This window comes from Erithacus rubecula (genome assembly GCF_903797595.1).
Source record: "Erithacus rubecula genome assembly, contig: scaffold_629_arrow_ctg1, whole genome shotgun sequence".
NCBI classification, from domain to species: Eukaryota; Metazoa; Chordata; class Aves; order Passeriformes; family Muscicapidae; genus Erithacus; species Erithacus rubecula.
In genome coordinates this window covers 28,840-53,991 of record NW_027635710.1, presented here as the reverse complement: position 1 = coordinate 53,991, position 25,152 = coordinate 28,840, and the positions used below count along the sequence as shown (strand labels likewise).

Below are 25,152 nucleotides of genomic sequence, written 5' to 3'. Positions count from 1 at the left end.
TGGACCGGGGAATCCATCCCAGGACAGGGACTGCGGCTATCCTGGACCGGGGAATCCATCCCGGGACAGGGACTGGGGCTATCCCGGATCCGGGAATCCATCCCGGGACAGGGACTGCGGCTATCCTGGACCGGGGAATTCGTCCCGGGACATGGATCTCAGTCCAGGTGTTCCTATGGGAAGGTGGTTGCAGGTGGAGTTTTCCCGCTGGATTTAAATCCCCTCTGGAAGTTCAGATCCCACAAAACCTCTCCCAGAGAGCCCAAATCGCGGGAATTCGGGTGATCCCGACCCTGGAGAGAGCCCAAATCCCGGGAATTCGGATGATCCCGACCCTGGGGAGAGCCCAAATCCCGGGAATTCGGGTGATCCCGACCCTGGGGAGAGCCCAAATCTCGGGAATTCGGGTGATCTCAACCCTGGAGAGAGCCCAAATCCCGGGAATTCGGGAGATCCCGGCCCATGGGCGGCAGTCGGGGTTTTCTGGGAATGTGCCGGGTTTTTTCGGGGCCGTGCCGGTGCTGGAGCGTCCCCGACCCCACAGCGGCTCCCCCGGCCTGGCCCTGGCAGCGATCCTGGTGCTCATCGGCCTCGTGTCCTTCCTCATCCTCACCGGCGGCGCCGGCCTCGTCCAGGACCCGCTGTTCTGCGGTGAGACCCCGGGCGGGGTCTGGGCTTTGGGATCTGAGATTTGGGGTTTGGGATCTGGGATTTGGGATCCGGGATGTGGGATCTGAGAGGAATTTGTGGGATCTGCACAGAGCAGGGATTTGGGATCTGGGGAGGAGATGTGGTATTTGCGCAGAGCAGGGATTTGGAATTTGGGGGATGTGCAGACCCTGCACAGAGCAGGGATTTGAGGGATTTGGGATTTTGGGGATGTGCAGACCCTGCCCAGAGCAGAGATTTGGGGTTTGGGATTTTGGGGGACTCCACGTGGAGCAGGGATTTGGGGTTTGGGATTTTGGGGATGTGCAGACCCTGCACAGAGCAGGGATTTGAGGGATTTGGGATTTTGGGGATGTGCAGACCCTGCCCAGAGCAGGGATTTGGGGTTTGGGGTTTTGGGGGACCCCGCACGGAGCCCCCCGGCTCCCCGCAGTGTTCGTGGTGTTCTCCTTCGTGTCGGCCGTGGATTTGATCATCGCGCTGGAGGAGGATGGGATCATCTCGGGCTTCATGGAGCTCTACGTGCGGGAGGTGCCAGCCCTGCCCCGCACCCCGGACCCCCGCTGTCACCCGGCGTGACCCCCGGTGTCCCCTCCTGGTTGGACCCGGTGTCTCCTCTGGGTGTGACCCGGTGTCCCCTCTCCCGATGTCCCCATTCCCGGTGTCCCCAACCCCAGTGTTTCTCCTCCCGGTGTGACCGGCTGTCCCCTCCCGGTGTCCCCACCCCCAGAGTCCCTTCCCGATGTCCCCCCAATGTCCCCACCCTCGGTGTCCCTTCCCGGTGTGACCGGCTGTCCCCTCCCGGTGCCCCCATTCCCGGTGTCCCTTCCCGGTGCCTCCATTCCCCGTGTCCACTCCCGGTGACCCCATTCCCGGTATTCCCCCGGTGTCCTCCCGGTGTCCCTCTGGTGTGACCGGCTGTCACCTCCCGGTGTCTCCATTCCCAGTGTCCCTTCCCGGTGCTCCCATTCCCGGTATCCCCCCGCTGTCCCCTCCCGGTGTCCCCTCCCGGTGTCCCTTCCCGGTGCTCCCATTCCCGGTATCCCCCCGTTTTCCCCTCCCGGTGTCCCCACTCCCGCTGTCCCCTCCCTGTGCTCCCATTCCCGGTATCCCCCCGTTTTCCCTTCCCGGTGCTCCCATTCCCGGTATCCCCCCGTTGTCCCCTCCCGGTGTCCCCACTCCCGGTGTCTCTTCCCGGTGCTCCCATTCCCGGTATCCCCCCGCTGTCCCCTCCCGGTGCTCCCATTCCCGGTATCCCCCCGTTGTCCCCTCCCGTGTCCCACTTCCCGCTGTCCCCTCCCTGTGCTCCCATTCCCGGTATCCCCCCGTTTTCTCCTCCCGGTGCCCCCATTCCCGGTATCCCCCCGCTGTCCCCTCCCGGTGCTCCCATTCCCGGTATCCCGCCGTTTTCCCCTCCCGGTGCCCCCATTCCCGGTATCCCCCCGTTGTCCCCTCCCGGTGTCCCCACCCCCGCTGTCCCCTCCCGGTGCTCCCATTCCCGGTATCCCCCCGTTGTCCCCTCCCGGTGTCCCCACTCCCGCTGTCCCCTCCCGGTGCCCCCATTCCCGGTATCCCCCCGCTGTCCCCTCCCGGTGCCCCCATTCCCGGTATCCCCCCGCTGTCCCCTCCCGGTGTCCCCACCCCCGCTGTCCCCATGTCCCCGCAGGGTGACCCCCACCTGCGCACGGCTCACGGGCTCCTCACCTGCTACTGGGACGGCTCCGTGCACTACGGGCTGTGCCTGGGACTGGCCGGCGCCGTGGGGCACAGGTGGGCGGGGGGACCCCAACTCCTGAGGAGGGGGCGAGGGGGACGGGGGGATCCCGAATATCCTGAGGAGGGGGCTCGAAAATCCCGAATTTCCTGAGGAAGGGACTTAAAAATCCCGAATTTCTTGGGGAGGGGTCTCAGGGGTTGGGAGAATCCCAAATTTTGAGGAGGGGGCTCAGGGGGGCTGGAAAATCCCAAATTTTCTGAGGAGGGGACTCGAAAATCCAGAATTTCTTGGGGAGGGGGCTCAGGGGTTGGGAGAATCCCAAATTTTGAGGAGGGGGCTCAGGGGGGGCTGGAAAATGCCGAATTTTGAGGCGGAGCTCCCGGTGGGGATGAAAAATCCCGAATTTTGAGGCGGGGGCTCAGGAGTGATCCCGGACAGGCTCAGGGGGCTCCTGGTGGGTGAAAAATCCAAAATTTTGAGGATTGGTCTCCCGGGGTGGGCGAAAAATCCCTAATTTTGAGGAGGGGGCTGCCGATAGTCCAAGGGGGGAGAGGAGGCTGGAAAAAATTCCCGAATTTTGAGGCGGGATCTTCCACTGGGTGACAAATCCCTAATTTTGAGGCGAGGGCTCCCAGCAAGAGGCTAAAAATCCCAAATTTTGAGGAGGGGTCTCCCGTGGTGGGAGGAAAATCCCGAATTTTGAAGAGAGGGCTCTCAGTAAGTGGCAAAAAACCCCAAATTTTGAGGCGGGGTCTCGTGGGATTGGGGCTGACAAATCCCAAATTTTGAGGCGGGGTCTCGTGGGATGGGGCTGACAAATTCCAAATTTTGAGGTGGGGGTCTCCCTGGATGGGACTAACAAATCCCAAATTTTGAGGAGGTGTCTCCCGGGATGGGGCTAACAAATCCCAAATTTTGAGGAGGGGTCTCCCGGGGTGGGAGATGACAAACCCCAGATTTTGAGGAGGGGTCTCCCGCTGTCCCCGCAGGAAGAATTACCGCGGGCTGGGTCTGTTCTGGCTGGGCTCGATGCTGATGAGCGCCGTGGTTTTCCTGCTGGGCAATCTGATCGGTACGGAGTGGGGAGGGGGCTGCGGACCCCCGAGGAGGAGGAGGAGGATGGGGAGGGGGCTCCGTGCCCACCCCGCTCTGTCCCGCAGGCAAATACAGCTCCGAGCTGAGCCCGGCTTCCTCCTCAACCTGCCCTACCTCCTCCTCCTCACCTGGACCGGCCTCCGGCTCTTCCGGCAGCCGCGGGCGCTGCCGAGTGTCAGCCCCGACAAGGTGAGGCCAAGGAATGGTTTATTTTATTTATTTTATTTATTTTGCATCCTCTGATCCAAAACCCCCTCCCCAAAATCCCGATTTTCCTGTGGCAGATCGCAGGAGGAGCAGAGCAACCTCTGTACCAGCGGCCTCGGGACATGCTCCTCATCCTCATCCTCATCCTCACCGCTGCCTTCACCTTCTTCAGGGGAGATGTGGAGAGATGGGGGGGCTGGAGGGGTTTGGGGGGGTTCTGGAGGGGCTCGAGGGGGAATTTGGGGGGTCTGGAAGGATCCTGGAGGGTCTCGGGGTGTCCTGCAGTGGCCTTGCGGACTTTTGGAAGGTTCTGGGGGAGTCCTAGAGGGGTTCAGGGGTAAATCTGGGGGGTCTCGAAGGGTCCTGGAGGGGTTCGAGGGGATCTGGACGGTTCGGAAGGGTCCTGGATGGGGTTCTGGGGAAGTCCCTAGGGGGTCTTGGGGGACTCTTTGAGAGGTTTTGGGGGGCTCCTGAGGGTTCTCGGGGGGTCCTAGAGTGGGTCGGGATGATGCTGGAGGGGCCTTTGGGGATCCTGGGGGGTCTCGGGGGGCTCTTGGATGGGTTCGGGGGGTCCTAGAGGGTTCGAAGGGGTCCTGGAGCGTCTCAGGGGGGCTCTTGGAGAGGCTTTATAGGGGTTCCTGGAGGGGGTCGGGTGGTCCTGGAACGTCCTGGGAGGTCCCGGGAGGGTCCCGACGGTCCTGAGTAGGATCTCGGGGGTCCCAGGCAGGGTCCCAGCGGTCCTGAGGAAGATCTCGGGGTCCCGGAGAGGGTCCCGGGAATCCTGAGGAGGATCCCGGTGGTCTCGAGGAGGATCCCGGTGGTCTCGAGGAGGGTCCCGGTGGTCCCGGGAATCCTGAGGAGGATCCCGGTGGTCCCAGGGAGGATCTCGGTGGTCCCGAGGAGGATCTCGGTGGTCCCGGGAATCCCGAGGAGGATCCCGGTGGTCTCGAGGAGGATCCCGGTGGTCCCGGGAATCCCGAGGAGGATCCCGGTGGTCTCGAGGAGGATCCCGGTGGTCCCGAGGAGGGTCCTGGTATTTCCAGGAGGATCCCGGGGGTCTCGAGGAGGGTCCCGGTGGTCCCGGGGAGGATCTCGGTGGTCCCGGGAATCCCGAGGAGGATCCCGGTGGTCTCGAGGAAGGTCCTGGTGGTTCCAGGAGGATCCCGGTGGTCCCGAAGAGGGTCCCGGGAATCCCGAGAAGGATCCCGGGGGTCCCGGGCAGGGTCCCCTCCCCCTCGCCCACCTCTGCCCCCCTCCCCAGGTTGGTGCTGGACTGCCCGGCCGATTCCTGCTTTGACTACACCTACCTGCACGAGCCGTACCTGCGCGACCCCGTGGGCTACCCCAAAGTGCAGGTGAGAGGGAGGGGGCCCGGATCCCCCCCCCCCCGGAGCACCAGGGCCACCAGGTGTGACAAGCTGTTCCCCTCAGATGCTGATCTACCTGTTCTACCTGCTGCCCTTCCTCCTGCTCGCCATTCTACGCGCTGGCCGTGCCCGGCTGCTCCTGGTTGCCCGACTGGAGCCTGGTGGTCGCCGGAGCCGTGGCGCAGGTGGGGGAAAATCCTGGGATTTCGGGGGAAAAAAACCAAACACCGGGTGGCTCTGAAATCCTGGGATTCATGGGGGAAAAAAACCTCAAGTGGGCAGCCCCGAAATCCCGGGATTTGGGTTTGAAATCCCAACGCGGCAGCCCCGCGAAATTCCGGGATTTGGGGGGGAAAACCCAACTGGCTGGTTCCGAAATCCTGGATTTTTGGGGGGAACAAATACCGGGACCTGGGGGGAAAAAATCTCAAAGGGGGGGAGGGGGGGAGATCCCGATTGGGGGGTGTAAATCCCAGTTTTGGGGTGCAAATCCCAGTTTGGGGGTTTAATCCCGGTTTAGGAGTGTAAATCCCGATTTTGAGGTGCAAATCCCAGTTTTGGGAGTAAATCCCGTTTTTGGGAGCAGAGTCGCAGCCGCTGTGCAAATGGAGCAGCTCGGCTGCAGATAATTGCTTTGGCCTCGGTGGATTTGGGCAGAGTCCGGGATTTAGTGGGACAGAAATTGCACATTTTATGGCCGGGATTCTGCACCTTTTAGGACCGGGGTTTTTCACCTTTTAGGACCGGGATTCTGCATCTTTTAGGACCGGGGTTTTTCACCTTTTAGTGCCGGGGTTTTTCACCTTTTAGAACCGGGATTCTGCATCTTTTAGGACCGGGGTTTTGCACCTTTTAGGGCCGGAGTTTTTCACCTTTTAGGGCCGGAGTTTTGCACCTTTTAGGGCCGGAGTTTTTCACCTTTTAGGGCCGGAGTTTTGCACCTTTTAGGACCGGGGTTTTTCACCTTTTAGGACCGGGGTTTTGCTCCTTTTAGGACCGGGGTTTTGCACCTGTTAGGACCGGGTTTTTGCATCTTTTAGGACCGGGTTTTTGCACCTTTTAGGACCGGGGTTTTGCATCTTTTAGGGATGGGTGTCTCGCACCTTTTGGGGCCGCTCCCCTCTCACGCCCCCACCCCTTTTCCCAGGCTCAGTTCGCCCACCTGGGCTCCTCGCTGCACTCCCGCACCCCGTTCCCGTACCAGACCCCCGACGAGGTCCTGTGGAGTTTCCTCCTCTCCACCTCCTGTACGCGCTGGGCCCGCAGCTGCTGGCGCTGCGCTGGCCTGCGCTCCCCGCCTTTTTCCTCCCCCCCGCCAACCCGGGCCTGGCCCGCGCCAAAAAGTACCAGTGACGTGTCCTGCTGTGTCCCTGCATCGGTGTCCCCACCCCGGGGCTTCCTGTCCCCACCCCCAGGGATGTTTGTCCCCATCCCTGGGTTGCTGTCCCCACTCTGGGGGTGTTGTCGCCACCCCTCGGGTGCTGCCTGTCCCCACCTCCGGCTGTTGTCCCCGTCCCTGGGATTTCTGTCCCCAACCCGGGGAATCCCTCCCTGGTGCCTCTCGCCCCTCTCTGAGCACTGGATGTCCCCAGAGGTGTCCCCAGGGGTTTCCAAAAGGTGATCCCAGAGATGTCCCCATGAAGACACGAGCGTCCCCAGGGTGACTCCAGAGGTAACCCCAGACATGTCCCCAAAGGTGTTCCCCAAAAGTGACCCCAGGGGTGTCTTCAGAAGTGTCCCAGATGTGATTCCAGAGGTGTCCCCAGTGATGCTCCGCTCCCCCAAAAGCCGTGGGGACCCCGGGAGTGTCCGCGGGGACATCGCTGCAGTCCCAGCCCTGCCCTCGTGTCGCTGCCGGGGGACGCAGGAGCCGCGGTCCCGCCCGGCGGATCCCGGGGGTCCCGGGGGTCCCGGTCCCGTCCCGGTGCCCCAGACCGGGCTGGGGGGGGGCTCCGGGGTGGGCACAGCCACCAAATAAAGGAGCCGAGGTTCGCTCCGAGCCCGAGTCCAGCCGCGCCCAGCGAGGTCCCCCCGCGCCCGGCGGGGACACCGGGGTTGGACCCGCAGCACCCCCGCGCCTTTCGGGGGGCTGGGGGCGGCTGGGCCGGGGGTCCCTGCGGGTGCCGGGGTGGCCGCGGGTGGGCAGAGGGTGCGGGTGGGCTCAGGGGGGTGGGTGTGAGGTTTTGGGGGTGGTACCGGGGTTTTGGGGTGGGAGGGGGATGGTTGGGCACAGCCGCCCTTGCGGTGCCCGCGGCGGGGATTTAACCGGGCGCTGCTCCTCGTGCCCCTCCGCAGCCCGGCCCGGGGGTCCCGGCAGTGCCGGGGGGGCTCCGGGGAGCACCGGGCGCGCCCGTGACCTTGGCGAGCAGCGGGGCCGGGCCGAGCTCCCGGTGTCGCCCCCTGCGCGAGCCGCCACCGGCGGTACCGAGGGCGTACCGGGGGAGGTACCGGGGGCGGTACCGGTGGAGGAACCGCGGCACCATCGCGCTCCCGCGGGCCCGGCACCGGGCACACGGTGAGTGCGGGGCTGCGGCCGCCGCTCCTTCGGACGGGACCCTCGGTACCGGGAGGGACGCGGCGGGCGGGGGTCGCTCCCTGCGGAGCGGTGACGGGAACGGGGCTCCCGCCTCGCTGTCCCCGCCCGGACACCGGAGTCCCGCAGCCCCGGGGCTGCCGCCGCAGTGTCCCCGCACTGCAACACCGCACCGGGCCCGCGGCCGCCGAGCGCCGCCACCGGCACCGACACCGGCACCGGGACCCCGCGGGGCTGCCCCGCTCCTTCTGCCCCCGCAGGAGACACCGGGATGCCCCGAGGGGCTTCTTCCCCCACCGGGCACCGGGACCCCCCGTGAGGGGGGTGTCCCGTTCTTTCTGCCCGCGGTCCGGGCACCGGGGCTGCCCCGCTCGCTCTCAGCCCGGGTTTGGCACCGGGACCACCGGGGGGGGTTGCCCACCGCCCCCTGCCCCCGGGTTTGGCACCGGGAGGGTCTGACCCGTTCCTGCCGTGCTGACCGGCTACCGGGACCACCGGGGGGGGGGTTTTTGCCCGACCTCCCCCTGCCGCGGATCGGACACCGGGACCCCCGGGGGGGTCTGCCCCTCTTTTTGTGCCCCTCGAGCGGACCCCGAGCCCCCGGACTCGGCACCGGGAGCACCGAGAGGGGCTGTCCCTCCCCCTGCCCCCCCCATCCACAGCCAGGCTCGCATTTGGGGCACCCCAAGAGCTCGGGGCTCCCCCCAAGAGCGGGAGGCTCCTCCACGCGCTGTCCTTGGGGAGGGGTCGAGGCCGAGGGGGGGATCTCGGGGGTCTCCTCTGCCCTCTCCGTGCCCATCGGTTCAGTTTCCAGAGGTGCCATAAATAACTCAGGAGATCCGAAGCGGCGCGGCTGCCATGAAATATTCATCCCTCCTGGGAGCCAGCGGGGCTGGCCGGGTTCAGAGCCGGGGTTGGGGGTCCCTGTGGGGCTGGGGGGGTCCCTGTGGGGTCCCTGTGGGGCCGGGGGGGGCGACCAGCGACCGCCCCAACCCTGCCCGACCCCCGTTTGGGCACGGGGTGGGTGCCAGTGGCTGCCGGCACCCATGGGCTGGGCACCAGCGTCACTCCTGGGGGCTCCCCTCAGCCGTGGGGGGATTTCTGGGGGTGCTGAGGGTGCTGCTGTTCCCCCCCCCCATCCAGATGCGTCCCCAAATCCCCTGGGCCACCGGCCCCGCGGCGCTGCTGCTGCTCGCCACCCTGCTCGCCACCGGGGCGCTGCCCAATGCCCGCGGCAGGAAGAAGGTGTTCATGTGATGGGTGAGTGGGGTCGGGGTCCTGGGGTGGGTTTGGGGTGGGTTTGGGGTTGGGGGAACCGTCTGCAGCCGTTTTGGGGTTTAGTGGCCATCCCAGCACGGGCCAGGGCTCTGATGTGCCCTCCGTGTCCCCCCTGCCCTGTGGGAACAGTCCTGGGGTTATCCCAAACTCTCCTTTTAGGGTTTGCAAAGTCCTGCAAAATAAAAAAAAAGGGAATTGCAGCCCAAGTGTGTCCTCACATCCTCATCTTCCCTTGTCCCTAAAAGAGAGGAATTCCCCCCAAAAGTGTCCTCACATCCCCATCCTGCTTTGTTCCTCAAAGAGGGAAGTTCCTCCCATATCCCCATCCTGCCTTGCCCCCAAAATAGGAAAATTGTCCCCAAAGTGTGACCCCACATCCCCATCCTCCTTTACCCCCAAAAAGGGGAACTCAACCCAAACATGTTCCCGCACCCCCATCCCGCTTTACCCCTAGAAAAAGGAAATTCCTTCCACATCCCCATCCTCCTTCACCCTCAAAAGAGGAGAACTCAACCCAAAAAGCTACTCCCACATCCTGCTTTACCACTTCGGACTGTGCCATCCCCGGGGTGGCGGCAGCCCCTGAGTGTCCCCGTGTCCCTCAGAGGGTGACAGCGGTGCCGTGGTGGTGCAGACAGCTCCGGGCAAGGTGGTGACCCACCGCGGCGGCACCATCATCCTGCCCTGCCGCTACCACTACGACATTTCCGCGCACGACCCCGCGAGATCCGCCTCAAGTGGACCAAGTGACCGAGCCCATGACTTTCGTGGACGTGTTCGTGGCTCTGGGCAAAGCCCGGAGGGCGTTCGGTTCCTACCGGGGCCGCACGGCGCTGCAGGAGGACGGGGCGGGCGACGCCTCCCTCATCATCCGCAATGTCACCCTGCAGGACTACGGGCGCTACGAGTGCGAGGTGACCAACGAGCTCGAGGATGACACCGGAGTGGTCAAACTGGACCTGGAAGGTGGCTCGGGATGTTCCCCGGGTGGCATTCCTGGGATTTTCAGGGGGTGGTTATGGGGTTTTGGTTGGTTTTTGTTGATGGGAGGGTTTATGGTGGTGGCTCGTGGAAGTGGGAGAGGGGGGGATGGTTTTTTTTAGGGGTTCAAGAGGTGGCAAAGGGGGAAAAAACGGCTTTTTAGAGGCGTGAGGATGTAGTTTTGGAAGTTCCAGGTGATTTCCCACACAGAACTTTCATTTCCCCAAATCCCTGAGCAGAATCTCCTGGAGTTTGGGGTTCCCAAAGTCTGGCTCTCCTTACAAAATCAAACAGATTTTCCAGGCAATTCTCCCAACCAGAACTCCCATTTCCCCAAATCCCTGAGCAGAATCTCCTGGAGTTTGGGGTTCCCAAAATTTGGCTCTCCAAAACCAAAGAGACTTTCCAGGCAATTCTCCCAGCCATAACTCCCATTTCCCCAAATCCCTGAGCAGAATTTCCTATAATTTGGAGTTCCCTTCAATGCCAAAACCCGTCTCTCCCAAAACTCCTTGAAGAAGTATAATGAGAGAAATCCTCAGGCAGTTCTCCCAACATGCAGAATTCCCATTTTCCCAAATCCTAGATTAGAACTTCCTGGAGTTTGGGCTTCCCAAAACCTGGCTCTCCTCACAAAGTCACAGAGATTTTCCAGGCAATTCTCCCAACCAGAATTCCCATTTTCCCAAATTCCCAGAGCAGAATCTCCTGGAATTTGGGCTTCCCAAAACCTGGCTCTCCTCACAAGTCACAGAGATTTTTCCAGGCAATTCTCCCAACCAGAACTCCCATTTCCCCAAATCCCAGAGCAGAATCTCCTGGAATTTGGGCTTCCCAAAACCTGGCTCTCCTCACAGTCACAGAGATTTTCCAGGCAATTCTCCCAACCAGAATTCCCATTTTCCAAATCCTAGATTAGAACTTCCTGGAGTTTGGGCTTTCCAAAACCTGCCTCTCCTCACAAAGTCACAGAGATTTTCCAGGCAATTCTCCCAACCAGAATTCCCATTTCCCCAAATCCCAGAGCAGAATCTCCTGGAATTTGGGCTTCCCAAAACCTGGCTCTCCTCACAAAGTCACAGAGATTTTCCAGGCAATTCTCCCAACCAGAACTCCCATTTCCCCAAATCCCAGAGCAGAATCTCCTGGAATCTTGAACTCCCTGCAATCCCAAAACCCATCTCTCCCAAAACCCCTTGCAGAAGGACCATGAGCAGGATTTCCCAAACCATTCTCCCCCCACCCTCACCACCTCACCCACCCCCCCAAAAAAACACCCCCACCTCCTCCATCCCAGGGGTGATTTTCCCGTACCACCCACGCTTGGGGCGCTACACCCTGAATTTCCACGAGGCTCAGCAGGCGTGCCTGGAGCAGGACGGGATCCTGGCGTCGCACGATCAGCTGCACCAGGCGTGGCTGGAGGGGCTGGACTGGTGCAACGCGGGCTGGCTGCAGGACGGCTCGGTGCAGTATCCCATCTCCCGGCCCCGGGAGCGCTGCGGCCGCAAGGACACGCCCGTGGGAGTCCGGAATTACGGCTTCAGGCACAAGGAGAGCGAGCATTATGATGCTTTCTGCTTCACCTCCAACCTCAACGGTGAGGCGGGGTGCTGGTTGTCTGCTGAGAAAGGCAAGAAATTCTGTTTGGAATGGGGGGAATGTAAATCCTCTCCCCTCCCTCCGAATTATTATGATTTTGAAATCTCAGGTAAAGGTATGGGAATTAGTGTTCGTGAGTTCCACAGGGCTTCCATCCTTCTTCTACAGCCCCAAAAACGTGTTCATGGGGTCCTCAGGATTTTCATCCATCACCTCCAGCCCCCAAAAATGTGTTTGAGATCTCCACAGAGCTTCCCTCCATCACCTCCATCTCCACAAACGTCTTCATGAGCTCCACAGGGTTTTCATCCATCCACCTCCAGCCCCCCAAAACATGTTCACGAGCTTCACAGGATTTTTATCCATCACCTCTAGCCCCAAAAACGTGTTCATGGGGTCCTCAGGATTTCATCCATTCACCTCCAGCCCCCCAAAATGTATTTGGGTCTCCACAGGGTTTTTATACATCACCTCCAGGCCCCTAAAACGTGTTCATGAGCTCCACGGGGTTTTTATGCATCATCTCCACACCCCAATAATATGTTTGAGATCTCCACAGGGCTTCCCTCCATCACCTCCATCTCCCCAAAACGCGTCATGATCTCCACAGGCTTTTCATCCATCACCTCCATCCCCCCAAAAACGAGTCCAGATCCCTCCTCCCACCCCACCCCGCCGCCTCACAGACCCAGAGATTCTCCAACACCCCCTCACCCCTTCCACCCCCCCCTTATTTTTTTTTTTTTTTCCCCAGGCAAAGTTTATTTCCTGAAAACCTTCCGCAAGCTGAGCTACCCGGAGGCGGTGCAGGCGTGCAAGAACAACGGCGCTGCCGTGGCCAAGGTGGGGCAGCTGTACGCGGCCTGGAAGATCCAGCTGCTGGATCGCTGCGAGGCGGGCTGGCTGGAGGACGGCAGCATCCGCTACCCCATCGTCAATCCCCGCGCCCGCTGCGGCGGCCGCGAGCCCGCTGTGCGCAACCTCGGCTTCCCCGACAAGAAGTACAAGCTCTTCGGCGTTTACTGCTTCAAAAAAGCCGGGGGAGCCGCGCCCGTGGTGGGTGGGGGGCTCCCCAAACGCGTGTGAGGGTAGCACCCCCCGGGGTTGGTCGGGGGTTGTTGATTTTTTTTTCTCCTCCTGCGCTGCGCGGGGAGCTGCGGGCGGCTCCTGGCTCGGAGTGTGGCCAGAGAGGGTTGGTGGCGCTCGGTGGCGTTTGGGGACACTGAGGCAGAGGGAGGGGAAGGGGTTGGTGAGCCCGGGCAGGAGCGGGGTTGGGTCCTGCCGCTACTCGCAGCTCTCGCTTCTCGACGCGGCTGTTTGCATGCGCTAGGAGGGCCGCAGGGCCCCCGCCCTCCTCATCCTCCTCATCCTCCTCATCCTCCTCATCCCCATCCTCGTCATCGTCCTCATCCCCATCCTCGTCATCGTCCTCATCCTCATCATCATCTCCTGTCCCTCATCCTCATCCTCATCCTCATCCTCATCTCCTGTTCCTCATCCTCATCCTCGTCCTCATCCTCATCATCATCTCCTGTTCCTCATCCTCATCCTCCTCATCCCCATCATCGTCCTCGTCCTCATCCTCATCTCCTGTTCCTCATCCTCATCCCCATCCCCTTCCCCACCCTCATCCTCCTCATCCTTATCCTCATCCTCATCCTCACATCATCCCAGTACCATCCCCGCTCCTGGAAGGTGCCCCAGCCCCCCCCCTCCCTTCCCAAAATCCTCCCGCGGCGCTGGGCAAGCTTTGGGGGCACCGGGTTTTGGGGGTACCACGTTTTGGGGGCACCAAGCTTTGGGGGTAGCAAGATTTGGGGGTACCGGGTTTGGGGGTACCGGGTTTGGGGTACCGAGTTTTGGGGGTACCGGTTTTGGCTCCCGCGCGCTTGGCTTGGCCGGGGCCGGAGCGAGGGGGGCGCGGGGGGCGGCGGGCGCTGCGCCCCCCGGCCGGGCACCGGCCGCAGGCTTTGGCAGCCCAGATAAAATAAAAAAGCTTCGGCCGCTTTGGAGAGCTGAGCGCGGCTCCGCCGTGTCCTTGGGACGTCTCCGGGGGGTTCGGTGCCGGTCTGGGCACCCCCGGAATATCCCGGGTTGGGATTTATCGGGATCAGATCCAAGGAGCAGCAGCAGCAGAGCCCACCCGGGGGTGGGGACCGCGGGATTCGCGGAGGGGGCTCGTAAATCCCCTTTAATGACCCGTGAAAATAAATATCTGCTGCGGTGTCACCGCCCTGGGAGGGGACAGGGGGACCGTGGGTGACAGAACCTCGGAGGTGGGTGATGGAGGATGTTTCAGGCAGGAACCACCCCAAAAATCCGTCGGTGTCTCCCCATCTTGAGGGGGACGCCGCGACCACTGGGCTGGGGGCGAGCAGGTGGCGGATGTGGCACGGGGGGCCCTGGGGGGGGATTTGGGAGCGGTGTCAGGCAGGGGACACGTCCCAAGGCCCCCAGGAAAAGGGAGCGGGGGTCGCTCAACTGTTAAAAAAATTTATTAAAATGTCCAGCAGTACAGAAAGGCAGAGTCAGAAATGGGAAGGGGGCGTCAGGAGGGGGTCGGGGAGGGGACACGGCAGTCACGTCGCAGACAGCAGAGATCGGAAAGCGCCGAACACACGCACACACACACGCCAACTCCAACGGGGACCCGAAACGAACGGAAAGGGGACGAAACCAAACCGAGCACCCCCAAAACAGGCAGAGACCCCGCAGCCACCGTGTCCCCCCCACCCCACCCCGTTCCGGCTGCGGGGACGCCCCGGGGGTGCTGGGGCAGGGAAATGGGGGGGCTGCTAAAAAAAACGGAGCCGCCCCAGGTGGGATATGGGGGGTGCTGCCTGATTCACCCCCGATTTGGGGACAGGGACAGAGCCCAGCTTTGGGGGGTCCCTGTGCGGGGCTGGGGGCTCCAGCCCGGGCCGGGGGGCTGAGCGTGGGACATGCAGGGAGGGCTGGGGACGCACACGCAGCCGCCCCCTCCGGATCCTATTCCCTACGGGGCCGGGCATCCTAAGGAGCTAAAGCCAAAAAGGGGTTAAAAAAGAGGGGCGAGGAGAGGGGCAGGGGGTGAGAGAGGAGGGGGCCACACCCCCGCTTTGTGCTCGCCCGGCTCTAGAAGTAGTGGCCCTCCTCCATCCAGTCCAGCCGGAGGTGCTGGCGGTGTTTTCGCCGCTCCTTGCGCGGTTTGTGGTGCTGGTGCTGGTGGTGCGGGTGGCTGTGCCGGTGCCGCCGGTGCCGCCGCGCTCGGTGAGACCGCCTGGCTAACGGGGGGCAAGGCAGGGCGAGCAACGGGGGTCGCGGGTGCTGACCCCCCCCTAAATCCCACCCCGACCCTTTTCCGGGTCCCTCACTAACGTTTTGTGCAGAGGATTTTGGGGCGGTCCCACTTGCCGGTGCTGTGGCACTTGATGGTGGGGACGTGGCGCTGGGTGAAGCCCTCGTGGCACTGGTAGCGCACGCTGGAGTGGATGTTGTATTTCTCCTTCTTCTTTCCCACCGAGAAAGCGTTCGGGACCTCCGGGGGGGGCCCGCAGAGCACTGAGGGGGGGGACACAGAGCTGCGTCACCCCCCTGGTACTGGGAGTCACTGGGAGTCACTGGGAGTCACTGGGAGGGGACAAGGGACATCATCCAGAGCTCCCCTCAGTTCACCCCCGGGGGCTTTTTTTTGTCCTTCAGGGTGGCAGCGAGGTGTCCCCAGGGCTTAATTGGTTAATTAATGGCCTCGTTGGGGCGTCATTAGCGCGCGGGGAGGGGAGGAGCAGCTGGAGGTTAATGGGACTTCCCGAGGTAAGGAATGGGAATTTAATGGGAGCAAATCAAACAAATCGGAGCGCTGAGGGAGGGATTGATCGAGGACGATGAAGAGAGGAAAAAATGGAGATTTAGGGGAGAAGTGCTGGATTCCGCCTGGGAGAGGGGCTGGGAAAGGTTTGCTGGGGATGAGGAGGGGTCTGGGGGCTGCGGGGTGGGGACAGGGACACCGGGATGGGGACAGGGATGCCAGGGACTGCAGCATGGGGACACTGGGGATTGTGGCACGGGCACAGGGATGCCGGGGATTGCGGGATGGGGACACCAGGGATTGCGGGATGGGGACACCAGGGATTGCGGGATGGGGACACCAGGACGTGAGGGATGGGGACACCAGGGATTGCGGGATGGGGACACCAGGACGTGCGGGATGGGGACAGGGATGCAGTGATGGGGACAGGGATGCCGGGGATAGGAACAGGGATGCCGGGATGGGGACAGGGATGCCGGGATGGGGACAGGGATGCCGGGGATGGGGACAGGGATGCTGTGATGGGGACAGGGATGCAGGGGATGGGGACAGGGATGCTGTGATGGGGACAGGGATGCAGGGGATGGGGACAGGGATGCTGTGATGGGGACAGGGATGCGGTGATGGGGACAGGGATGCCGGGATGGGGACAGGGATGCCGGGGATAGGGACAGGGATTCTGTGATGGGGACAGGGTTGCCGGGATGGGGATAGGGATGTCGGGGATGGGGACAGGGATGCCGGGGATGGGGACAGGGATGCAGGGGATGGGAACAGGGATATCGGGGATGGGGACAGGGATGCCGGGGATGGGGACAGGGATGCAGGGGATGGGAACAGGGATGTCGGGGATGGGGACAGGGATGCCGGGGATGGGGACAGGGATGCCGGGGGCCGCGAGATGAGGCCGTGCCAGGCCGGGCCCGCCGGGCGGGCGCTACCTGTGCCTTTCTTGCAGATGTAGGGCAGGTTGTAGTTGCAGGGCACGTCGTTCCACTTGCCGATCTCGTGGGACACGAGCACCACGCAGTCCTCGCCGCCCGCGAAGAAGTTGTCGGGTTGGTTCTCCCGCCAGTTCTCGTATTGCTGCGGGGCCACCAGGGACCGTGACACCCTCCGCGCCCCCTCCCCTCGCCCTGAGCCCCCCCTCGAGCCCCCCAAACCCTCACCAAGCCGGTGTTGTCCGTCCACTGGAAGTCCTGCTCCACGATGCGGTCATTGAGGCCGATCCAGGTGTTCTCGTGGCCGAAACCTGCGGGGACAAGGGGACACCAGGGGACATAAGGGGGCACAGGAGCTCACACGGAGGAGGCGAGGAGCACCCGGGGAGGGGCGATCGGGGACCCCCAGCCCACCATTGATGAAGGCGTGCTCCTCCTGCGAGTGGATGCTGGTGAGGTGCCCGGCCCGGCGGCGGCAGTCGCGCTCCGCGTCCTCCCAGGAGCGGCGGCGAGAGAAGTAGCGATAGCAGTGGCCCTGGAACTTGTGCCAGTTGTGGTCACAGCCCTCCGTGTCTGCGGGGACACGGCGACAGTGGCGACAGAGCAAAGGGCCGGTCGCTCTCAGCCGCGCCGTGCTGGGTTCGTGTCCCTTTTCAGCTCCCCAAAGCCGCAGCGGCTGGGCAGTGTCCCCGAGGGGACACGGGGGGGACACTGGGGGGACACTGGGGACTGTCCCCACCTTTCTCGCAGCGGCTGCCGCCGTAGCTGGGCAGGCAGAGGCACACGAAGGAATTGATTTCGTCGATGCAGGTGCCGCCGTTCTGGCACGGGCTGGACAGGCAATCGTCGATGTCTGCGGGGACAGCGGGAGTTGCGGGCGCGGCGACACCTCCCGAGCCGAGGATGGGGACACGGGCACCCCCCAGGCGCGCCCGGTGCCCCCGGGAACCCACCGATCTCGCAGTTCTCGCCGGTGAATCCCGGGGTGCAGCTGCAGCCGCACACGGTGCCGTTGGCGCGGCTCGTCCCGCCGTGCAGGCACGGGTTATTCTGGCACGGGTCCGGCGGCGCTGCGGGCGGAGCGGCGCTGAGAGCCGGGCTGGGGGTGCGGTGCGACCCGCGCCATCCCCGGTGCCATCCCCGGTGCCATCCCCGGTGCCATCCCCGGTGCCATCCCCGGTGCCATCCCCGGTGTCATCTCCGCACCACCCCCTCGCCATCCCCGCACTATCCCCGGTCCATCCCCGCACCATTCCCGGTGCCATTCCCGGTGTCATCCCCGGTGCCATCCCCTCTCCATCCCTTCACCATTCCCGCACCATCCCAGCGCCCCCCAGTCAAGAAATTTGGATAAAAGCCGCCACCCCTCCCAAACCCCCTCCTCAAACCCTCCCACTCGCCCCGTGGTCGCCGTCCCCGCTCACCGTGCCCGCTGCCGTTGCCCACCCAGGCCAGCAGCTCGCCCAGCGCCGGCTCCTCCCCGCTGCCGCTGTCCGTCTCCAGCACTGGGGAGCCCCCCGCGTCCCCCAGCTCCGGCCCCGCGCTCGGGAACCCTGGGGGCTCTGTTCCCTCCGGGTGGGGGGCACTGGGGGGCGACCAGCCCAGGGGCGTGGGGGGCTCTTCCCTCCTGGCCTCTCCGGAGGCGTCCTCCTCGCTGGGGGCTGGTGTCGCATCCTCGTGTTTGGGGACAGCTGGGGGCCCGGGGGTGGCGGGGGACTCCCGGGGATTGGGGGGGGACAGGAGGAGCTGCTCGGCTGCCCCCGGCTCCGGCTCGGAGCGCTGGGTGGGTTGTGGGTCTGGGGGAGCGAAGCCTGTGGACCCCTCCTCAGCCACCGCCACCTCCTCCGGCCGCTCGGTGCTGGCCCACAGCACCACCTCGGTGGCCGTGGGGGAAGGGGACGCTGAGGGGACATCCCAGCCCGGGGGGGACGTGGCTGCTTCGCTGCTGGTCTCGGCTGCGCCGTTCCCAACACCCCCGGACTCCTCCGGCTGCTCCTGGCTGGGCTCGGCCGCCCCTCGGGGATCCGCGGGGCTGGAGCGGGGCCCGGGAGGAGCCCCCTCGGCGCCGGGGGTGGCGGGGTGTCCCTCGGAGGGACCCTCGGGCTGCAGGAATGTCACCGCCTTCCTCTGCCTCTCCAGCGCGCCCTCAGCCGTGGCCTCGCTGCCATCGCCCAGGGACTGCGGGGACAGCTCGGGACCCTCGGCCACCAGCGGGGCAGGGGGCAGCGGGGGCAGTGGGGGCACGGAGACACCCCCTTCCTGCCAGGGGGTGTCCCCGGAGAAGTCCTCGGTGCCATCCGCGGGTGGCCTCGGGGAGTCCCCGCGAGCGCCGGGAGCGCCACCCGCGGTGATGTCCCGGTGACCCGGAGTGTCACGGGGGGCGGCGGGGGACGGGGATGGCACGGGGAGGGTCCCTGCGGGGGTCCCCGAATCCTTTGGAGACGGCGAGAGGGACACCGGGGCGGTGACCCTGAGCTCTGCAAGAGATGGCACCGCCGTGGGGTCACCGGGAGGTGACAGCGCCGGGTCCCCGCGGCCGTGCCTGGTGTCACTTACCGGAGCTCATCTCCTCCTCCAGCGCCTCGGGGGACGCCAGGGGACCCTCGCGGGGGCTCCCGCTGCCGGCTCGGGGGAGGCTCCACAGCTCCACGGCGTTGGCTGCGGCTCCCTTCACCTCCTGCGCCAGCACGGGGGCCTGGGTGACAATTGGCGCTGCCACCGCGGTGTCCCCAGCTGCCACCACGGGGTCGAGGCTGTGCCGCTGGAGCTGGAAGTAGCGCCCGTTGAGACCGGGGTAACTCCTCCTCGGGACACTGGGGGTCTCCGGGGTGGCGCTGGGGGTCTCCGAGGTGGCGCTGGGGGGCTCCGAGGTGGCGCTGGAGGTCTCCGGGGTGGCGCTGGGGGCAGTCCCCAACCCAGCCGGTGACAAGGACGAGCTGTGTTCCAGGGCTGCGCTCTGGGAATGTGACAGGAGGGTGGCCGGGGGTCCCTGAGGGTCTCCTTGTGGAGGATCCCACCGGGAGCTCTCCGGAGCCTCATCCAGCACGTTGAGAACCTCCTCGTGGTGAGGCCAGGCCAGCGAGGTGGCCGCGGTGGGTGGCAGCGATGTCACAGCGCCTGTCCCCAGCTCTGGAGCCACCGGTGGCAGGGCAGTGCCCGGGAGGTCACCTCGCTGTGCCACCGGCTCGCCACCGGCCGGGCGCAGCTGCTCGTCCTCATCCTCCCCCAGCCCCGCGGGCACCGGAGGTGGCAGGAGGTCGTAGCTGTCGCGGGGAATGTCGCGGGTGTCCCCCGATGTGCCCAGCTCCTCGCTGTGCTCCACCAGCACGTTGTCGCTGCTCGGCGGGTCGGGCGTGGGTGGCACCGGCTCCTCCGTGTCGCCGTGTCCCGCGGCTGTGGGGACAGCACGGGTGGCACCCAGAGCACCCAGGGTGGGGGTCCCATCGCGCCAGCCCCACTCGCATCCCCCTCCCCGCACCGAGCCCCCTCCCAGCGCCGCTCTCCTCATTTATCTCATTAATTCTCCATTAAATATTCATCCGCAGCAATTTTCCACTAATCCCCGAGGGAAGCAGGGAGCGGGTGGGGGGTCTGGGAGGGGAGCTCGCCGCATCCCCCTCACCTTTGTAGCAATAAGCGTCGAATTTGGAGGCGGCGGGGGGGAAACCGGTGCGGTTTGGGAACTGGTAGAGGGTCCGCACCCCCGAGGCCTCGCCCCCGCATTTCCTGCGCGGCTGGCGGATGGGGTAGCGCACGCTGCCGTCGGCCAGCCAGCCCGGGTCGCACTGGTCCAGCCCCTCTCGCCAGGCCAGGTAGAGCTGGCCCGTGGTGGCCAGCGCTGCCCCGCGGCTCCGGCAGTGCCGGCGGGCGCCCTGCCAGGTGAAGCGACCCGGAGCCGTGGCGTAGAACACGGTCCCTGCGGGACAGGGGAGGTGTTGGCGACACGGAGATAAGGAGTGGTGGTGCGGAATGGTTTTTGGGGTGTTCTGGTGGCCTGAGCGCTGTGGCCACGTGTGGCCCCCACCCTGCGGCCGGACCGTGGCTGGACCGGAGATGGGACCAGAGAGGGACACCCCTGGGCACCCAGACATGGCACGGCCAGGGAGGGGACACCCCTGTGCACCCAGACATGGCACGGCCAGGGAGGGACAGCCAGCTGTGCTCCTGTCCATGCCATGGCCACAAAAGGACACACCTGGGCACCCAGACATGGCACGGCCAGGGAGGGACACCCCTGGGCACCCAGCTGTGCTCGTGGGCACAAAGGGACATCCCTGGGCACCCAGCCGTGCCATGGCCAGGGAGAGGACACCCCTGGGCACTCATCTGTGCTCCTGTCCATGCCTTAGGGACAAAGGGTTACCCTGGGCACTCATCTGTGCTCCTGGCCATGCCTTAGGGCACACAGGGCACTGATCTGTTCTTCTGGCCACAAAGGGCCACTCAGGGCACCAATCTGTGCTCGTGGCCATGCCAAGGGCACAAAGGGACATCCCTGGGCACCCAGCCGTGTTCCTATCCACGCCATGGTCACAAAGAGCCACCCCTGGTCACCCAGCCGTGCTCCTGGCCACACCACGACCACAAAGAGCCACCCCTGGGCCCCTCCCGGCACGCAGCCCTTGCCTCGCAGCTCCCGGGAGTAGCAGTAGACGTCGTAGAGCTCGGCGGGCTCCCTGCGCCCGTAGCTGCGCACGCCGGGGAGGCTGTTGCGGTCTCCGTAGCAGCCGGGCCGGGACAGGGTGATGGGGGTACCTGCCGGGAGGGGCACGGTGGGTGTCCGGGGGTGTCCGGGGGTGGCCCCGGGGGTGGCCCGGGGGTGGCCCGGGGGCTGTGACCCGCCCCGCGCGCTCACCGCACGCTCTGGTCGCTGAGCCAGCCCGCGTCGCAGTTGTCGTAGCCATCCTCGAAGGCGGCCTGGAGGTGCAGCGGGGAGGCGATGACGGCGGAGTTGTCGCGACAGGCGCGGCGAGCGGCGGGGAAGCTCAGGGCGTAGCGCTGGCCCGAGGGACGGTAGTGGAACACAACGCCTGGGGGGCACGGGAGGGGGGAGATGGCACCGCGGGCAGGGGGGCAGGGCTGGGCACAAATGGGGTGCGCAGCTCACAAATGGGGTTCACGGTTTATATGGGGTGCAGGGCATTTATGGGGTGCAGGGAATAAATGGGGTGCGCAGCTCACGTGTGGGGTTCACGGTTTATATGGGGTGAAGAGAATAATTGGGGTTCAAGGCACAATTGGGGTGCAGGGAATAAATGGGGTGCACAGCTCACGTGTGGGGTTCACGGTTTATATGGGGTGAAGAGAATAATTGGGGTTCAAGGCACAATTGGGGCGCAGGGAATAAATGGAGTGCACAGCTCACGTGTAGGGTGCACGGGTCTCATGGAGTGCAGGGAATTTACGGGGTGCAGGGAATAAATGGGGTGCACAGCTCACATTTTGGGTGTACGGCTCTCATGGGGTGCAGGACTCATATGGGGTACAGAGAATAAATAGGGCATAGAGCACAAATGGGGTGCACAACTCTCATGGGGCACAGAGCTCTCATGGGGTGCAGGGAATTTATGGGGTGCAGGGAATAAATGGGGCGTACAGCTCACATTTAGGGCGCACGGCTCTTATGGGGTGCAGGACCCAAATGGGGTACAGAGAACAAATGGGGTGCAGGGCACAAATGGGGCACACAGCTCAGAAATGGGGCGCACAGTTCTCAAGGGGTGCAGGGAGTTTATGGGCTGCAGGGCACAAATGGGGCGCACAGCTCACCTTGAACGCCCAACTCGCCCACTTTACCACGTCCCCAGTGACCACACGCCGCCCTCAGCGCCCCCCTGGCCGCGCCCCCGCCGCGCCCCCCGCCCTGCCCCGCTCACCCGTCACCTCCAGCGGCAGCAGATCCTGCTCGTCATCGATGCCCGCCACCACCTCGCAGCGATAGAGCCCCGCGTCGCTGGCGCGGGCCGCCCGCAGCTGCAGCGTGGCATTGGAGCGATCCCGGGCATAGCCCGGCAGCGACACTCGCCCCTCGTAGCCTTTCACCACCTTCACCGCGTTGTCCTTGGCCACCAGGATGGGCGAGTCCTCCCTCTGGCCGCTGGCCGAGCGCACCTTGCTCCATTTGACGCGGGGCGGCTCCGGGGGCTCGTTGGGCCCCAGGGATGCCGAGGGGTGCAGGAGGAAGAGGCAGGGCAGCGTCACGGGCTCGCCCAGCCCCACGCGCAGCGCCTGGTGCTGCACCCGGGTGATGTGGATCACCTTCCCCTCGTCCTGCGAGCCTGCGGGGGGAGCGGCTGGGCTGCCACGGGGCTGGTGGGCACGGCCCGGGGGGGCTGGGGGAGTGACAGGGTTTGGGGGGCTCCGTTCTGAACAGCCCTGAGTCCCCCAAGAGGAGCAGGAGCTGGGATGAGGGATTGGGATAAATCGAGGCTGCACCCCGACCTTGACCCCTCTGGGGTTGAACCCCCCAGCTCGGAGCGAGCCCAGCCCCCCCAGGGATGTCCCCACTGCTTTGCCACTCCGGGTGCCACCCGGCTGCCAGGGGACACCAGCACGGCCGGTCCTTGCCCGCAGAGGGGGATCACTCGCCAAAAATGCCACCGAACCCTGGTGGCACCGGCGGAAAAGCCACCCCCGTGCTGGGACAAAGCGCGGCGGGACCGTGGCCACCACCCCTCCTCCTCCTCCTCCTCCTCCTCGTCCCGCACTAATCCCGTCCCAGCCTGTGCAGGCTCCCAGCGCCGCCGCCGCCGCAAATCCCCCGCGTCTCGGACCCGCCGTGGACCCCCCAGTGGGGTCAGCGACCAGCTGGGGGCCACTAATCCCCCCCGGGACCTTCATCCCCCACCCTCACCTCACCCCGACCTCCCGGCCCACTGGGACACGTTCCGATGCCAAAACCCCCCGTGGGGTGGGGGACAGAGGGGGACACGGCTCAGAGCCACGGCAAATCCCCCCGGGGGGCTCAGCCGGGCCGTGGGGAGGGGTCGCCAGCGGGATTAAGGATTTAAGGTCTCGTCTGCAGCGATCCCAAGGCGGGGATGGAGAGAGGGAGGGGGGCACGGTGGCCTGGGGGGGGGGGGTTTCTCCCTCACTAATCCCTGCTGGGGTTTTTATCGCCAGTCACGATTTCTCGCGGCTCTCAGTTCATTATTTATTGCTGTTCGGCCTCTAATTAGCCGCGGGCGGGCAGCGCTTACCCAGGAGGGCGATGGGGAGGAGGGAGAGCCCGAGCAGGAGGCAGCAGGCGGCATCCCCCATCACATGGAGCATCCTTGACCTGCAGGGACAGCGCGGGGTGACAGCAATCGCCGCGGGGCGAGCCCAGGGAGGGCTGAGGGTCACTCCCGGCCCTCCCCCGGTGTGACATTCCCGAGGATGGCGTGTCCCCCATCTCGCGGGGGTCCCGCAGCCCCCCGGGCATGAAGCCCCCGCCCCGCTCGCTCCTGCTCTGCTGCAGGGTCTGTAAAGCGCCCGGGATCAGTGGGGAGTGGGCAGGTCGCACAGCTGGGGTGGGCACAGCCACTGGCTGGCACCTGCCACTGTCACCTGGCTCCCACAGCAGCCAAAATCTGGCACAGGTGTCACCCAGGGCCTGGCACCATCACCTGGCTCCCATCACAGCCATCACCCATCGTGGCACAACCATTGCCTGGTGCCCACCATCGTCACCCAGTGCCCAAAACCATCACCCAGTGCCCAAAACCATCACCCAGTTCCCAAAACCAGCACCCAGTGCCCAAAATCAGCACACAGTGCCCAAAACCATCACCCAGTGCCCAAAACCAGCACCCAGTGCCCAAAACCAGCACCCAGCGCCCAAAATCAGCACCCAGTGCCCAAAACCATCACCCAGTGCCCAAAACCAGCACCCAGCGCCCAAAATCAGCACCCAGTGCCCAAAATCAGCACCCAGTGCCCAAAACCATCACCCAGTGCCCAAAACCAGCACCCAGTGCCCAAAACCAGCACCCAGTGCCCACCATCATCACCCAGTTCCTGTCATCATCACCCAGTCCCCATCACAAACATCACCCAGAAGGGACACAGCCATCACCCAGTGCCCAAAATCATCACCCACATCCCACTAGCATCACCCAGTTCCCACCACGACCATCACCCAGTGCCCACCATCATAACCCAGTTCCATCAAATGACTCCCACCACAATCATCACCTGTCACAGCCATCACCCAGTGTCCAAAATAATCACCCAGTGTCCAAAATAATCACCTAGTGTCCAAAATCATCACCCAGTGCCCATCACCACCATCCTGTGCTCGCCACAACCATCACCCAGTGCCCAAAATCATCAACCAGTGTCCAAAATCATCACCCAGTGCCCACCATCATCACCATCACCCAGCCTTGGGTGCCAAACTGGCCGAGCAGAGTCAGCAGGGACCCCACAAACACCCCCAAACCCCAAAATGCCACCACGAGCTTGCACCAAACCCCGAGTCCCTCCATGGATCCATCCTGGAATTCGCTGCTCTCTGTTTTCCCCTGTCTCTGACAGAGATTTGGGGACCCCACTGGTTCTTTGGGGGACACCAGGAGCCCCAAACCGAGTCTCTGCCTCATCCCCCCGCCCCTGCTGCTCCATTTTCCAACCCTTGCTGCCTCCTCCTGTCCCTCCTGTGCTTTTATGGGACGAAAATAGAAAGAAAGAGCAAAACGGCGAGAAAAAAGAGGAGACCCCCCGTGTTCCGAGCTGGCAAAGGGCCTTTTTAGGGGACGCAAAACCGCTTTTTATCTGATTCCTTCTCAAGAAAAAAGCTTTGCCAGCTCTGCGGGGGGCTCTGTCCCCAAAGTCGGCTGCTGGGAGGGGACAGGGAGGTGAGCTGGGAAATTCCCGGGGTCGGGAATGGGCAGCGGGATGTGCTTTTGCCCAAATTCATCCCCCAGGAGCTGGAAAATCCCAAAACAGCCCCGGGGCTGCTCCAAGGAGGCTCCTTCATCCCTGCCCGGGGATGC

At 64.2% G+C, this 25,152-nt stretch overlaps 3 protein-coding genes across 3 annotated transcripts; 2 read left to right on the top strand and 1 right to left on the bottom strand.

Moving 5' to 3' along the window:
• Nucleotides 1–252: 252 nt before the first annotated feature.
• TM6SF2 (transmembrane 6 superfamily member 2) lies at nt 253–6,414 on the top strand. The gene is given in 13 exon segments (XM_079332926.1): nt 253–651; nt 1,103–1,200; nt 2,336–2,439; nt 3,376–3,458; nt 3,547–3,570; nt 3,573–3,670; nt 3,766–3,864; nt 3,866–3,867; nt 4,950–5,043; nt 5,120–5,167; nt 5,169–5,240; nt 6,203–6,296; nt 6,299–6,414. Coding segments are annotated over 13 exon segments (1,254 nt in total). The 5' UTR covers nt 253–323; the 3' UTR covers nt 6,409–6,414.
• Nucleotides 6,415–7,304: 890 nt separating this feature from the next.
• HAPLN4 (hyaluronan and proteoglycan link protein 4) lies at nt 7,305–12,812 on the top strand. The gene is given in 8 exon segments (XM_079332931.1): nt 7,305–7,570; nt 8,732–8,831; nt 8,834–8,848; nt 9,472–9,585; nt 9,588–9,611; nt 9,614–9,832; nt 11,145–11,447; nt 12,204–12,812. Coding segments are annotated over 7 exon segments (1,107 nt in total). The 5' UTR covers nt 7,305–7,570; the 3' UTR covers nt 12,536–12,812.
• A 1,649-nt stretch (nt 12,813–14,461) lies between these two features.
• Nucleotides 14,462–23,449, bottom strand: NCAN (neurocan; the record flags this gene model as incomplete). Its single annotated transcript, XM_079332927.1, is given in 16 exon segments — nt 14,462–14,469; nt 14,541–14,708; nt 14,807–14,989; nt 16,178–16,322; nt 16,406–16,488; nt 16,592–16,750; nt 16,917–17,030; nt 17,131–17,247; nt 17,602–18,647; nt 18,730–19,570; nt 19,800–20,093; nt 20,804–20,927; nt 20,929–20,932; nt 21,033–21,207; nt 22,054–22,455; nt 23,377–23,449. Coding segments are annotated over 16 exon segments (3,936 nt in total).
• Between the last annotated feature and the right edge of the window lie 1,703 nt (nt 23,450–25,152).